Source organism: Rattus norvegicus, chromosome 19 (assembly GCF_021556685.1).
Source record: "Rattus norvegicus strain SHRSP/BbbUtx chromosome 19, alternate assembly SHRSP_T2T, whole genome shotgun sequence".
In the NCBI taxonomy this organism is placed as follows: domain Eukaryota; kingdom Metazoa; phylum Chordata; class Mammalia; order Rodentia; family Muridae; genus Rattus; species Rattus norvegicus.
In genome coordinates, this window is record NC_141552.1 from 36,316,077 (window position 1) to 36,330,523 (window position 14,447).

General features: G+C 39.5%; 1 protein-coding gene across 1 annotated transcript in view; it reads left to right on the top strand.

Moving 5' to 3' along the window:
- Vps35 (VPS35 retromer complex component) overlaps nucleotides 1-9,261 on the top strand; it is a 35,926-nt gene extending 26,665 nt beyond the window's left edge. Inside the window, exons 13-17 of the mRNA NM_001105718.2 lie at nucleotides 1,149-1,271; nucleotides 5,403-5,582; nucleotides 6,180-6,419; nucleotides 7,500-7,643; nucleotides 8,341-9,261. Coding sequence (NP_001099188.2) covers nucleotides 1,149-1,271; nucleotides 5,403-5,582; nucleotides 6,180-6,419; nucleotides 7,500-7,643; nucleotides 8,341-8,520 — 867 coding nt within the window. The 3' untranslated portion in view covers nucleotides 8,521-9,261. The remainder of the gene's footprint in view (nucleotides 1-1,148; nucleotides 1,272-5,402; nucleotides 5,583-6,179; nucleotides 6,420-7,499; nucleotides 7,644-8,340) is intronic.
- The last annotated feature ends 5,186 nt before the right edge of the window (nucleotides 9,262-14,447 follow it).

Consider the following 14,447-nt stretch of genomic DNA (forward strand, 5'->3'; position numbering starts at 1 on the left):
TTTTTTGAGACTGTAGGGTCTGTCATCATTTTCTGCAACCACCAGGTGTCTGAGGCAGCTTTGCCTCTACAATCCCCAAATAGCTGGCTTCCTGGAACTGTGAACTCAGTGTAGGGCCTTGGCTTTTAGGAGTGATTCTTCTACTTCTGGTAACACGCACACATGCACACACGCACACACGGATCCCTCACAGCTGTTTTTCCATTGCCTATTTTTCTGAGCCCATACTTTGTGCAAGGTATTGATTACACAATTTAAATTTTGTGTCATTTAATCTTCCTAACAGTTATATAGGAGTGCGCTACCTCATTTTTCAAGTGAAATTTGAGCTAAGAGGAAGACAGTTGTTGTATGAGACTTATTCTTGGGAATCACTACTCAGACATCTCTTCACTGCTATTAGGAATAGATGACAGACCCACATAATGATTCTATTAATGTTCACTTTGGCCAACTAGTGAGTTGGGATTACTTACAGGAGTGGGGGCAATGAGAGGGTGGAGTTATTCACAGGGACAGGGCTATCTCAAAGACAATGCCATAACTGAAAATCCCACTCTGGTACTGGTTACAGCTCATTAAATCTGCAATCCTGGAGCTCTGCATGGCTTGCTGGCAGCTTCCTTGTTGGAGAAGCTCCTCCAAGCAGCCTTGCTGGTCAGTCTCTTCTATCAGCATGGTTTACTGGTCCTTGAGTAGGGCCTTTGTTAGTCTTACAGGTTTAAGCTGTCTGGGACTTGGAAGGTTATTTATTTCCTGAGTCTTTGGAGCATCTTTCCAGGATGGAATGTTTCAATAGATTGCTACACAGCAGTAGTAAAGGGCAGAGAGGACTAGAATCTACCATCACGTGTGCTTCTGATTTTCTTTATCTGCCTGTGTTCTTTGTCAATGAAGTATATACCTGCATTTGAAAAGAGCAGATCTGTTCTTTACAAGTTACCTAAGGCCAGTAATACAGCCTGTGTGAGCTTCCAGCTTGCTTATATATAAAAGGGGTTAGTATTTTAGAGTGATTAGTATAGGAACCGTGTGCCTCAATAAAGCCTGGTCTATAATAAATACTAGCAGTATGGAATAGAGTTCCCATGTAATTGTGTAAACAATCCTAGTATGGAAAAGTATTTTTAAATTTTTTTCTTTGTCAGATTTTGAATACAGCACGAAAACATTTTGGGGCTGGTGGAAATCAGCGGATTCGCTTCACACTGCCACCTTTGGTATTTGCAGCTTATCAGTTGGCTTTTCGGTACAAAGAGAATTCTCAAATGGTGAGTTTACTTTGAAACTTGTCACTACATTTGTCCTTTTTCTTTACTGTATCTTCTAGGTTGTAGAAAAGTTCAAGCACACACACAAAATGTGATAATGATACCAGATCCCATCCTCAGAATTCCTGATTCATTCATTACTCACCCTTTGCTGTTCTTAACTGACACTGGTGAGCCACACATACCAGCACTTGGAAATATGGGACTGAATCAGTTCAAATTGGTGCTAAAACTTTTCCATACGGTCTGAATCAGTGTAGCTTCGCCTAGTGATAAGGTCCAGCATTGTATAATCACTTCTCAAAAAAACTTGTAATTGAATAATGTGATGAATCGCACGCAACTACTCTATGAGTTTGTTTCTTTTTAAAGCAGAATTATGGCTCGTCTTTAGTGGCCTAATTTTAAAGAAAATTCCTCAGTCTCATAGACATAGAAGTTGAACATTCAGGTTTATGTTAGGAATACAGCTCAGTAAATTTGATTTTCTAATAATTTTTTTAAAAACATTTATATCTTAATATTTTTACCAGCCTATTTACCAGGTTTTTGTCGGGATAGCTTCTGTTCTGTTTTTTTTTTTTTTTTCCAGCACTTCATGACTAGGGTATTTGTCACTCTAACAGTAAAAGTAGTCATGTTATGAAGCTCTACTGATCAAAATGCTATAGTACTAATAGAAATATATGTGAATAGACCAGTGGAACTGAGAAGGTATCCAGAAAACCAAACGTGTGATCAGATTATCTGTTTTTGTTTGTTTTGTTGTTGTTGTTTTGAGCTAAGGTTTCTCTGTGTAGACCAGGCTGGCCTCAAACTCAGAGATCCACCTGCCTCTCCTCTCAAGGGCCAAGATTCAAGATGTGCGCCACTCTGGCCCATCTAGTGTATCATCTTCCCTAAATCCTTGTTCTATGCCAGAAACACAAGGGGGAAAGGACAGTTTTTAATGAAGGGGACAGGGAAACTGGATATCCACTTGTAGCAGAATGGAATTGGATCTTTATTTCACATCATGCACAAAACGTAAACTCAAAATGGATTAAGGAACTAGACCTTGGTCTTTTTGTTGGTGTTAAGGAGAGGGGATACTAAAAGCATAGATCACAAAAGCAAAAATAGACAAATAGATTGTATAAAACTAAAAAGTTTTGCACAGCAAAGGAACCAGCAGTGCAATGAGATAGTGTATGGAACAGAACAGGTATCTGTGAACCGTACATTTTATAAGGGGCTAGATCCGAAATAAGGAACACTGAGCTGGAGCGATGGCTCAGAGGTTACTGCTCTTACAGAAGACCTGAGTTTGATTACTAGCACCCACATGGTATAGTTTGAGGTATTTTTCATTCCCTTTTGACCTCTATGGGCACCAAGCCTGCACACAATATACTTACATACGTGCAAGCAAGCAGTCGTCATACAATAGAAATAAATCTTAACACCCCATAAAACACAATAAAACACTCACTTCAGAAGTAAGAAAGTAAATAACTGGGTCTAAAAATGGGCAGAGATGGGCAGAGGATGCCAGTCTGGGCTACATAATGAAACTCTGTCTCCAAAACAGCAAATAAACAAACAGAGACAAAGGACCTGGGTAGACGTTTCCCCGAGGAGCACATACAGATGATGGTAGTTCTCAGAGAAGATGCTGAGTAACTGATGTTACTCAGTCAGGAGGGAAATGCAGAGGAAAAGGGCAGTTATGCATGGCTCATCTTTAGTGCAATGGCTGGGAACGTAGCCCTGCTGGTAGATCACCTACTCTGCATGCAGAGAGCTTTAGGATTAGTCCTTGGCATCACATGCAGGCAAACAAAAAACCCCCTCATACCACTGTTAGAATATAAAGATAGTGCAGTTACGATAGAAAACAGCATGGGCCAGGCCTGGTGGTACACACCTTTACTCACAGCACTCAGGAGTCAGAAGCAAGTGGATCTCTATAAGTTTGAGGCCAGCCTGGTTCACAAAAATAACATCCAAGACAGCCAGGGTTGTTACACAGAAAAGCCCTGTCTCAAAAATAAAAAAAAAAAAAGAAAAAAAAAAAGAAAAAAAAAAAAAGAAAAAAAAAAGGAAGAGTAGGGAAGGAAGGAAAGAAGTGTGAGAGGGAAACTTAATAGTTGGGCTGAAGGTAGAGCACATTATTGGATAAATATCCATAGGAGATGAAGTCAGTTTTTGTTTCTGAGAGATTGTATACTTTCATATTCATTGCAGCATTAATTACAGTGGCCATGGCCCAACACCTCAGTGATGGAGAATGAAAATGTGATGTGTGTATGCATACACATATGTGCATTCATATACTGGAACATTATTCTAATGAATAAAATGAAAGAACCCCTAGCATTTGTGATGCTATAGATGGTCCTGGAAGACAGCATGCTGAGTAAAATAACCAGTTACTGAAAGAACAGTTAATCTCACATGTCTAATCTAAAACTGTCAGCAGTAAACCAGTGGCTGGCAAATTATACAGAATGTTATCAGATGAAAAAATTTGAGGACCAACAAAAAAGTAAAGGGGAAAACAGGATTTAAGACACTCTCCTCAAGTAGCAACTGGTGTTTGTATTGTAACAAGGACTACAGACTTGGATTATTGTATTTTATCCTTGTAACAAATCTTATTATATCATCTTTAAAAAGTAAAGAGTACTTACTAGTTTTAGAGAAGTTTGGATGGTGTAGCACCGATGAAGTATTTAACCTCACTGGTATTTTTACAACTTTCTAGAAATTAGATAGTAAAGGGAAAAGAAAAATAATTTTCAGCAATGACAATGTTAAGAATGTAATCTAATAAAGGTAGAAATGTGAATTACTATACAGTTTTAGTATGCTGCCAATGTGTAACTGTAGTGTTATAAATGCGGTAGTTCCTCTTCTAAGATTTTATACTAAGATAATAGGGAAGTTTCTCAAATCTCATTATGCTTTTATTATTGTATGTATGAGGGGTTGGGGATGATGCTGTGGTGTGCATGTGGAGGGCGAAAGGTCAGCCCTCTCGCTCCACCTTAGGGGTTCCAGGATTGAGCTCAGGTTATCTGACTTGTATGGCAAATCTTTATACCTGCTGGGTCTTGGCACTTGGCACATAATTAGGGTATTAATAAAGCTTTGTATAAGCAACCAGAGCTTCCAGGGACTAAGCCACTACTATACATGGACTGACCCTGGACTCTGACCTCATAGGTAGCAATGAATATCCTAGTAAGATCATCAGTGTACGGGGAAGCCCTGGGTCCTGCTAAGACTGAACCCCCAGTGAACTAGATTGTTGGGGGGAGGGTGGCAATGGGGGGAGGATGGGGAGGGAAACACCCATAGAGAAGGGGAGGGGGAGGGATTAGGGGGATGTTTGCCCGGAAACTGGGAAAGGGAATAACACTCGAAATGTATATAAGAAATACTCAAGTTAATAATAAAAAAAAATAAAAATAAAAAAAAATGAAAAAAAAAACTTTCATAATCAAGTGGGGGGGGTGTGGAGAGAATAAAGCCAGAAGTGGTAGGGGGGGGGGGAAGCTTTGTATATATACTGACCATTCAGTATGCTTTCACAGATGCTTTCTAGGCGGGGGGGCAGTATAACCAATTAGGTTATAAATGAGTTGAAGGAATATTTCCTTGTTAAAGTAATTAATATTAAATAAGTTAGTGTTACGAGGAAACTTAACAAAAAGTTACATACAAATAGTTTGTAGTATGAACCCAATTTTAACTGTTTTTCAGTGATCTGCTTTAAAGCAAACATCACAAAACTACATACAAATACTCCACTATATTTACATAGACAAAAAGTGGACAGGAAGACATTAGCAACCACGTTACCAGGGTTGATTGTATTTTCTAAGTTTTTTTGTGTTATTTTCCTCAATTTAGGGATGTGTTGCTTTTCTAATCATAAAAAGAAATATCAGATCTATATAAATTACAGAAGCAGCAGCTTTAGATGGGTTTAGTTTTGGGTTTACTTCTGTGTTCCTTAAATGAGAGAGAAGAAAAATGACAGAAAAACCGAACTCAGATTCAGTACTTTTGCTTAGAGGCCTTATTAGAAGTTTTCAGTAGAATGAACAAATTGCCCTTGAGCTTGATAGGTCTTTCCTGTTTCAGGATGACAAATGGGAAAAGAAATGCCAGAAGATTTTTTCATTTGCCCATCAGACTATCAGTGCTTTGATTAAAGCCGAGCTGGCTGAGTTACCACTGAGACTTTTTCTTCAAGGAGCATTAGCTGCTGGGGAGATTGGCTTCGAAAATCATGAAACAGTAGCATATGAATTTATGTCCCAGGTGAGCTCTCTCTTCCTTCTTGGATTTTCCTGTCCAGTTTGTTGGGTTGGGTCACTGGTCCGTTATTTTTGAGGTAATACACTTGGTGTTAACTAGGGTCTCACTATGTAGAGCTGGCTGATCCAGAACTCAGACCCACCTGTTCTGCTTCCTGAATGCTGGGATTAAAGGCATGCACCACTGTGCCTGGCCCTCACTTTTATCTCACTTTTTTATGTATGACTAACTCTGACCATGTGGGAGTCATATAGTAGTGTCATTGCCTGTGCAGAGTAGCAGGATTGTTGAGTTGCCAGGAATGGAAGAAACACCAAGATTTACTGGCAGGTAGCCATGAAAGTATTTCATGAATTAAAAGTTCCCGTGGTTAGTTTAGTTGAGAAGTATCAACTCAAGAAAGCTGGAATAGGTTTCTTAATTTTAAACTGTTTGCGACCTTTCCATTTCGGCTGTAGCTTGTGCCTCTTCATTGAGAGGCACACCTTGCAGTGGTGTGAGTGGCACTTGAACCATCTCACGGAATGGGGTTTGGAAGAACTTTGGAGGTGCTCCTGTTGATGGTTGGTTCATGACTGTTCTTTGTTCTGTGTACGCCAGGCGTTTTCTCTATATGAGGATGAACTCAGTGACTCCAAAGCACAGCTGGCTGCTATCACTTTGATCATTGGTACTTTTGAGAGGATGAAATGCTTCAGTGAAGAGAATCATGAGCCCTTGAGAACTCAGTGTGCACTTGCTGCATCAAAACTTCTGAAAAAACCGGACCAAGGCCGAGCTGTGAGCACATGTGCACATCTCTTTTGGTCTGGCCGAAACACAGACAAAAATGGGGAAGAGGTGAGGTTCCTCTTGGTTGTTAGAGGAGATAGAATTGGTAACAGGGACTGGTCACCTGTCATTGTGCTTTGGACATGAAACATTGGGAGCTTGGAAATATGACAAAGACAATTGTTTTGCTTTATTAGAGGAAATGAGTGGGTCATGAAGTAGCATTCACCCTGTGGTAAAGGGTCCACTTTTTAAAGTATATGTTTATAGCAACTGGTGTAGCCCGTGTCTGCTACTTTGTGGGCTCTTCTTTCTTCCACCTTCTCCTCTCCTTTCTTCCACCCTTTCAATTCCCTAACACTAAATAAGAGAGAAAAGGATAGAGGGGGAAAAGGGGGCAAGTTAGACCACTTTCTGCTGACTAGGGATGTTGAGTTCCTTAGGGCAAGTTTGATCTTCGATGTCAGGATATTTAATTTCTTCTTCTTGTCTTTGTGCACCACTGCTTAACAGATTGTGACCGAGAGCAAGCAACCAGCAATCCACTGACAATAACCCTGCTTCTCGGGACCCTAGCATTTACACACTCTCTCAAGAGTCCTCAGCATGCCAAACGTCACACAGTTGTGGAAACTACCTACAGCTGACAGAATCACGCCCCTGCTAGAGCATGAGGCAGATCATAGTCAGCTACTGTGGATTATCTGAAACAGTCCATATCCCACAGCTGGAATTAAAAACAAAACATATTCTTAAAATATTTTTGTAATTTTTTTTTTAAAGAGACCAAAATGCCAAAATTGCCACTACAGCTTGTTTACTACTAGTTGTAATTTTCTTTTGGTTTGGAGTTGGGATCTCTGTATGTAGCTTTGGGTATTCTGGAACTCACTCTGTACATTAGGTTTCCTTGAACTCATAGAGACCCATCTATCTGTCTCTGTCTCCTGAGTACTGGGGTTAAAGTTAGGTATTTGCCACCACACCTGGCACTTGTTTTTAAATACAGTTGCTTTGTTTTAGGGCTTCATTTTGTTGTATCCCTTTGTTGCATAAAAGCCTTATAGTGTTGTATTTCTAAGGGTGGTGATAAAATGGGATATTTCTCATTCATTAATCCTTTTACTATTTTCATGCCCTTTATTTTAGCTTCATGGAGGTAAAAGGGTCATGGAGTGCCTAAAGAAGGCACTAAAAATAGCAAATCAGTGCATGGACCCCTCTCTACAAGTTCAGCTCTTTATAGAGATTCTGAACAGGTACATCTATTTCTATGAAAAAGAAAATGATGCGGTAAGTGAAATAGCTCTTTGTTTCTGTAGGTTTGATACTTTTAATTTGTGAAAATTTAACTTTGCTTAGTCTTCCTGCAATCTATTTCCATTACCCAGAATCCTTTTCTGTCTGCACAGACCTTGTAGTTAACCAAATACCAAATACACATTTCCAATTTGTAGGCTTGATTTGTCACTGTGTAGCAGTTCAGAGTCAGTCCTAAGCTCATTGTCCATTTGTAACATTGTGGTAATCATTAAGATTTTTAGGTTAGGGGCTGGAGAGATGACTTAATAGTTAAGAGCACTGACTGCTTTTCCAGAAGACCTGGGTTCAATTCCCAGCACCCACATGGCAACTCAACTGTCTGTAGCTCCAGGATCCAACACTCTCACACAATCATCCCTCACACAGATATATATTCAGGCAAGATACCAATGCATATAAATAGAAATAAATACATTAAAACAAGATTTTTAGGTTAAATACAATTTGTTTTTTGTTCCTTTGCTGGTTTCTATTGCTCTATATTTTGAGTTTTTACAATTCTTACTTCTTCCCTAAAGAATAGCTAATAGATGTTGCTTAAACTCAGAATCATTTTCATCTCTTTCTCATAGTTACTTAGTTATTTGATTAAAGCAGTGCTATTAAAACAGTGCTATTAAATTTTCTTTTGTGGTACATGCCTGCTACACAATTGTTTGTTTTGTAGGTAACAATTCAGGTCTTGAACCAACTTATTCAAAAAATTCGAGAAGATCTCCCAAACCTTGAGTCCAGTGAAGAAACAGAGCAAATTAACAAGCATTTTCACAACACGTTGGAGCACTTGCGCTCAAGACGGGAATCACCAGAGTCTGAGGGGCCAATCTATGAAGGTCTCATCCTTTAAAAGAAGACAGCTCAGCATACTCCTTTCTACACATCAGAAAGGGCTTAACTAGGTCTCCCTTCCATAGATTGTGCCTTTCAGAAATGCTGAGGTAGGTTTCCCATTCCTTACCTGTGATGTGTTTACCCAGCACCTCCAGACACCTTCAGGACCTTAACTCACTGCATAATTGTTTAAGTCTGTCTGATCATCCCAAGTAGCATGACTGATCTGCTTTTTAAACTTCTGTGATCCGTGAAACCTGAAAGCAAAACTCACTTATTCTGGCTACTAATGGAGCTCTCCTTTCTTATTTTTATTTTGATGCATTGTTGATTGTGTATTTTCTAAATTAATGGAGAATACTAACCCAAACATACTTGTTTCTTTGTTCTCTGGTCCTATCTGAGATTACTTTAGAGGACAGGAGTACTGTGTGTGAAATTCAGCTTGGGCTTGCCCTGAATGCAAGATAGAGCCTATGTGTAATATATTCCCTACAACTAGAATATATTAATGCATGTCGAAGAATTTTAAAGCACCACGGTCAGAAGCAGAAGCTATATTTTGCATATTTGGACTCAGCTATCCATTAAGAACTATGCCATCATCTGGATACATCAAAATAATTTGATTCTATAAAATAGAAATTTTGTGACTTAATATAATTTATGTATAACCTCCACTATTGTAAATTTATGTGAAATGCATCATAACTACAACTTTTTCATCAGTGAAATAATAAAGTTGCTGTTAACAATTTTGGATTATTTTTGTTTTTTGTACAATTAATGAAGGAAACTAGTAGATTACCTGTGGAGTGAGTGCCATGTAGTCTCATGCTTACCGTATTTAATGCTGAAGGCCAGTTTTGACAGGTTAAGTAAACTAAGGAGGAAGCATGGAATCAGTGATCAATCACTCAGTAGACTTAATTCTCTGGGGCTGGCATAAAGGGTGAGGGAACAAAACTTAATTCTCTGGGGCCAGTGAATAAGGAGAAACACACACACAGACACACACACAGACACACACACACACACACAGAGTACAGGAAACGAGGTTCCAACAAGCTCCACCAACATTTTTCTCTTAGCCTTTTTTTTTTTTTTTTTTTTAATTAACTTGAGTATTTCTTATATACATTTCGAGTGTTATTCCCTTTCCCGGTTTCCGGACAAACATCCCCCTCCCCCCTCACCTTCCTTATGGGTGTTCCCCTCCCAACCCTCCCCCCATTACTGCCCTCCCCCCAACAGTCTACTTCACTGGGGGTTCAGTCTTAGCAGGACCCAGGGCTTCCCCTTCCACTGGTGCTCTTACTAGGATATTCATTGCTACCTATGAGGTCAGAGTCCAGGGTCAGTCCATGTATAGTCTTTAGGTAGTGGCTTAGTCCCTGGAAGCTCTGGTTGCTTGGCATTGTTGTACTTTTGGGGTCTCGAGCCCCTTCAAGCTCTTCCAGTTCTTTCTCTGATTCCTTCAACGGGGGTCCTATTCTCAGTTCAGTGGTTTGCTGCTGGCATTCGCCTCTGTGTTTGCTGTATTCTGGCTGTGTCTCTCAGGAGCGATCTACATCCGGCTCCTGTCGGTCTGCACTTCTTTGCTTCATCCATCTTGTCTAATTGGGTGGCTGTATATGCATGGGCCACATGTGGGGCAGGCTCTGAATGGGTTTTCCTTCAGTCTCGGTTTTAATCTTTGCCTCTCCCTTCCCTGCCAAGGGTATTCTTTTTCCTCATTTAAAGAAGGAGTGAAGCATTCACATTTTGATCATCCGTCTTGAGTTTCAGTTGTTCTAGGCATCTAGGGTAATTCAAGCATTTGGGCTAATAGCCACTTAACAATGAGTGCATACCATGTGTGTTTTTCTGTGATTGGGTTACCTCAGGATGATATTTTCCAGTTCCGACCATTTGCCTACGAATTTCATAAAGTCATTGTTTTTGATAGCTGAGTAATATTCCATTGTGTAGATGTACCACATTTTCTGTATCCATTCCTCTGTTGAAGGGCATCTGGGTTCTTTCCAGCTTCTGGCTATTATAAATAAGGCTGCGATGAACATAGTGGAGCACGTGTCTTTTTTATATGTTGGGGCATCTTTTGGGTATATGCCCAAGAGAGGTATAGCTGGATCCTCAGGCAGTTCAATGTCCAATTTTCTGAGAAACCTCCAGACTGATTTCCAGAATGGTTGTACCAGTCTGCAATCCCACCAACAATGGAGGAGTGTTCCTCTTTCTCCACATCCTCGCCAGCATCTGCTGTCACCTGAGATTTTGATCTTAGCCATTCTCACTGGTGTGAGGTGAAATCTCAGGGTTGTTTTGATTTGCATTGCCCTTATGACTAAAGATGTTGAACATTTCTTTAGGTGTTTCTCCCCCATTCGGCATTGCTCCGCTGTGAATTCTCTGTTTAGCTCTGAACCCCATTTTTTAATAGGGTTATTTGTCTCCCTGCGGTCTAACTTCTTGAGTTCTTTGTATATTTTGGATATAAGGCCTCTATCTGTTGTAGGATTGGTAAAGATCTTTTCCCAATCTGTTGGTTGCCGTTTTGTCCTAACCACAGTGTCCTTTGCCTTACAGAAGCTTTGCAGTTTTATGAGATCCCATTTGTCGATTCTTGATCTTAGAGCATAAGCCATTGGTGTTTTGTTCAGGAAATTTTTTCCAGTGCCCATGTGTTCCAGATGCTTCCCTAGTTTTTCTTCTATTAGTTTGAGTGTGTCTGGTTTGATGTGGAGGTCCTTGATCCACTTGGACTTAAGCTTTGTACAGGGTGATAAGCATGGATCGATCTGCATTCTTCTACATGTTGACCTCCAGTTGAACCAGCACCATTTGCTGAAAACGCTATCTTTTTTCCATTGGATGGTTTTGGCTCCTTTGTCAAAAATCAAGTGCCCATAGGTGTGTGGGTTCATTTCTGGGTCTTCAATTCTATTTCATTGGTCTATCTGTCTGTCTCTGTACCAATACCATGCACTATTATCACTATTGCTCTGTAATACTGCTTGAGTTCAGGGATAGTGATTCCCCCTGAAGTCCTTTTATTGTTGAGGATAGCTTTAGCTATCCTGGGTTTTTTGTTATTCCAGATGAATTTGCAAATTGTTCTGTCTAACTCTTTGAAGAATTGGATTGGTATTTTGATGGGGATTGCATTGAATCTGTAGATAGCTTTTGGTAAAATGGCCATTTTTACTATATTAATCCTGCCAATCCATGAGCATGGGAGATCTTTCCATCTTCTGAGGTCTTCTTCAATTTCTTTCCTCAGTGTCTTGAAGTTCTTATTGTACAGATCTTTTACTTGCTTGGTTAAAGTCACACCGAGGTATGACTTTATATTATTTGGGTCTATTATGAAGGGTGTCGTTTCCCTAATTTCTTTCTCGGCTTGTTTCTCTTTTGTATAGAGGAAGGCTACTGATTTATTTGAGTTAATTTTATACCCAGCCACTTTGCTGAAGTTGTTTATCAGCTTTAGTAGTTCTCTGGTGGAACTTTTGGGATCACTTAAATATACTATCATATCATCTGCAAATAGTGATATTTTGACCTCTTCTTTTCCGATCTGTATCCCCTTGATCTCCTTTTGTTGTCTGATTGCTCTGGCTAGAACTTCACGAACTATATTGAATAAGTAGGGAGAGAGTGGGCAGCCTTGTCTAGTCCCCGATTTTAGTGGGATTGCTTCAAGTTTCTCTCCATTTAATTTAATGTTAACAACTGGTTTGCCGTATATGGCTTTTACTATGTTTAGGTATGCGCCTTGAATTCCTATTCTTTCCAGGACTTTTATCATGAAGGGGTGTTGAATTTTGTCAAATGCTTTCTCAGCATCTAATGAAATGATCATGTGGTTCTGTTCTTTCAGTTTGTTTATATAATGGATCACGTTGATGGTTTTCCGTATATTAAACCATCCCTGCATGCCTGGGATGAAGCCTACTTGATCATGGTGGATGATTGTTTTGATGTGCTCTTGAATTCGGCTTGCCAGAATTTTATTGAGTATTTTTGCGTCGATATTCATAAGGGAAATTGGTCTGAAGTTCTCTTTCTTTGTTGTGTCTTTGTGTGGTTTAGGTATAAGAGTAATTGTGGCTTCGTAGAAGGTATTTGGTAGTGATCCATCTGTTTCAATTTTGTGGAATAGTTTGGATAATATTGGTATGAGGTCTTCTATGAAGGTTTGATAGAATTCTGCACTAAACCCGTCTGGACCTGGGCTCTTTTTGGTTGGGAGGCCTTTAATAACTGCTTCTATTTCCTTAGGAGTTATGGGGTTGTTTAACTGGTTTATCTGTTCCTGATTTAACTTCGATACCTGGTATCTGTCTAGGAAATTGTCCATTTCCTGAAGATTTTCAAGTTTTGTTGAATATAGGTTTTTATAGTAAGATCTGATGATTTTTTGAATTTCCTCTGAATCTGTAGTTATGTCTCCCTTTTCATTTCTGATTTTGTTAATTTGGACACACTCTCTGTGTCCTCTCGTTAGTCTGGCTAAGGGTTTATCTATCTTGTTGATTTTCTCAAAGAACCAACTTTTGGTTCTGTTGATTCTTTCTATGGTCCTTTTTGTTTCTACTTGGTTGATTTCAGCTCTGAGTTTGATTATTTTCTGCCTTCTACTCCTCCTGGGTGTATTTGCTTCTTTTTGTTCTAGAGCTTTTAGGTGTGCTGTCAAGCTGCTGACATATGCTCTTTTCCTGTTTCTTTCTGCAGGCACTCAGCGCTATGAGTTTTCCTCTATAGCACAGCTTTCATTGTGTCCCATAAGTTTGGGTATGTTGTACCTTCATTTTCATTAAATTCTAAAAAGTTTTTAATTTCTTTCTTTATTTCTTCCTTGACCAGGTTATCATTGAGTAGAGCATTGTTCAATTTCCAAGTATATGTGGGCATTCTTCCCTTATTGTTATTGAAGACCAGTTTTAGGCCGTGGTGGTCCGATAGCACGCATGGGATTATTTCTATCTTTCTGTACCTGTTGAGTCCCGTTTTTTGACCAAGTATATGGTCAATTTTGGAGAAAGTACCATGAGGAGCTGAGAAGAAGGTATATCCTTTTGCTTTAGGATAGAATGTTCTACAAATATCCGTTAAGTCCATTTGGCTCATGACTTCTCTTAGTCTGTCGACATCTCTGTTTAATTTCTGTTTCCATGATCTGTCCATTGATGAGAGTGGGGTGTTGAAATCTCCCACTATTATTGTGTGAGGTGCAATGTGTGTTTTGAGCTTTCGTAAGGTTTCTTTTACGTATGTAGGTGCCCTTGTATTTGGGGCATAGATATTTAGGATTGAGAGTTCATCTTGGTGGATTTTTCCTTTGATGAATATGAAGTGTCCTTCCTTATCTTTTTTGATGACTTTTAGTTGAAAATTGATTTTATTTGATATTAGAATGGCTACTCCAGCTTGCTTCTTCTGACCATTTGCTTGGAAAGTTGTTTTCCAACCTTTCACTCTGAGGTAGTGTCTGTCTTTGTCTCTGAGGTGTGTTTCCTGTAGGCAGCAGAATGCAGGGTCCTCGTTGCGTATCCAGTTTGTTAATCTATTTCTTTTTATTGGGGAGTTGAGGCCATTGGTTTTGAGAGATATTAAGGAATAGTGATTATTGCTTCCCGTTATATTCATATTTCGAAGTGAGGTTATGTTTGTGTGCTTTCATTCTCTTTGTTTTGTTGCCAAGACGATTAGTTTCTTGCTTCTTCTAGGGTATAGCTTGCCTCCTTATGTTGGGCTTTACCATTTATTATCCTTTGTAGTGCTGGATTTGTAGAAAGATATTGTGTAAATTTGGTTGTGTCATGGAATATCTTGGTTTCTCCATCTATGTTAATTGAGAGTTTTGCAGGATACAGTAACCTGGGCTGGCATTTGTGTTCTCTTAGGGTCTGTATGACATCAGTCCAGGATCTTCTGGCC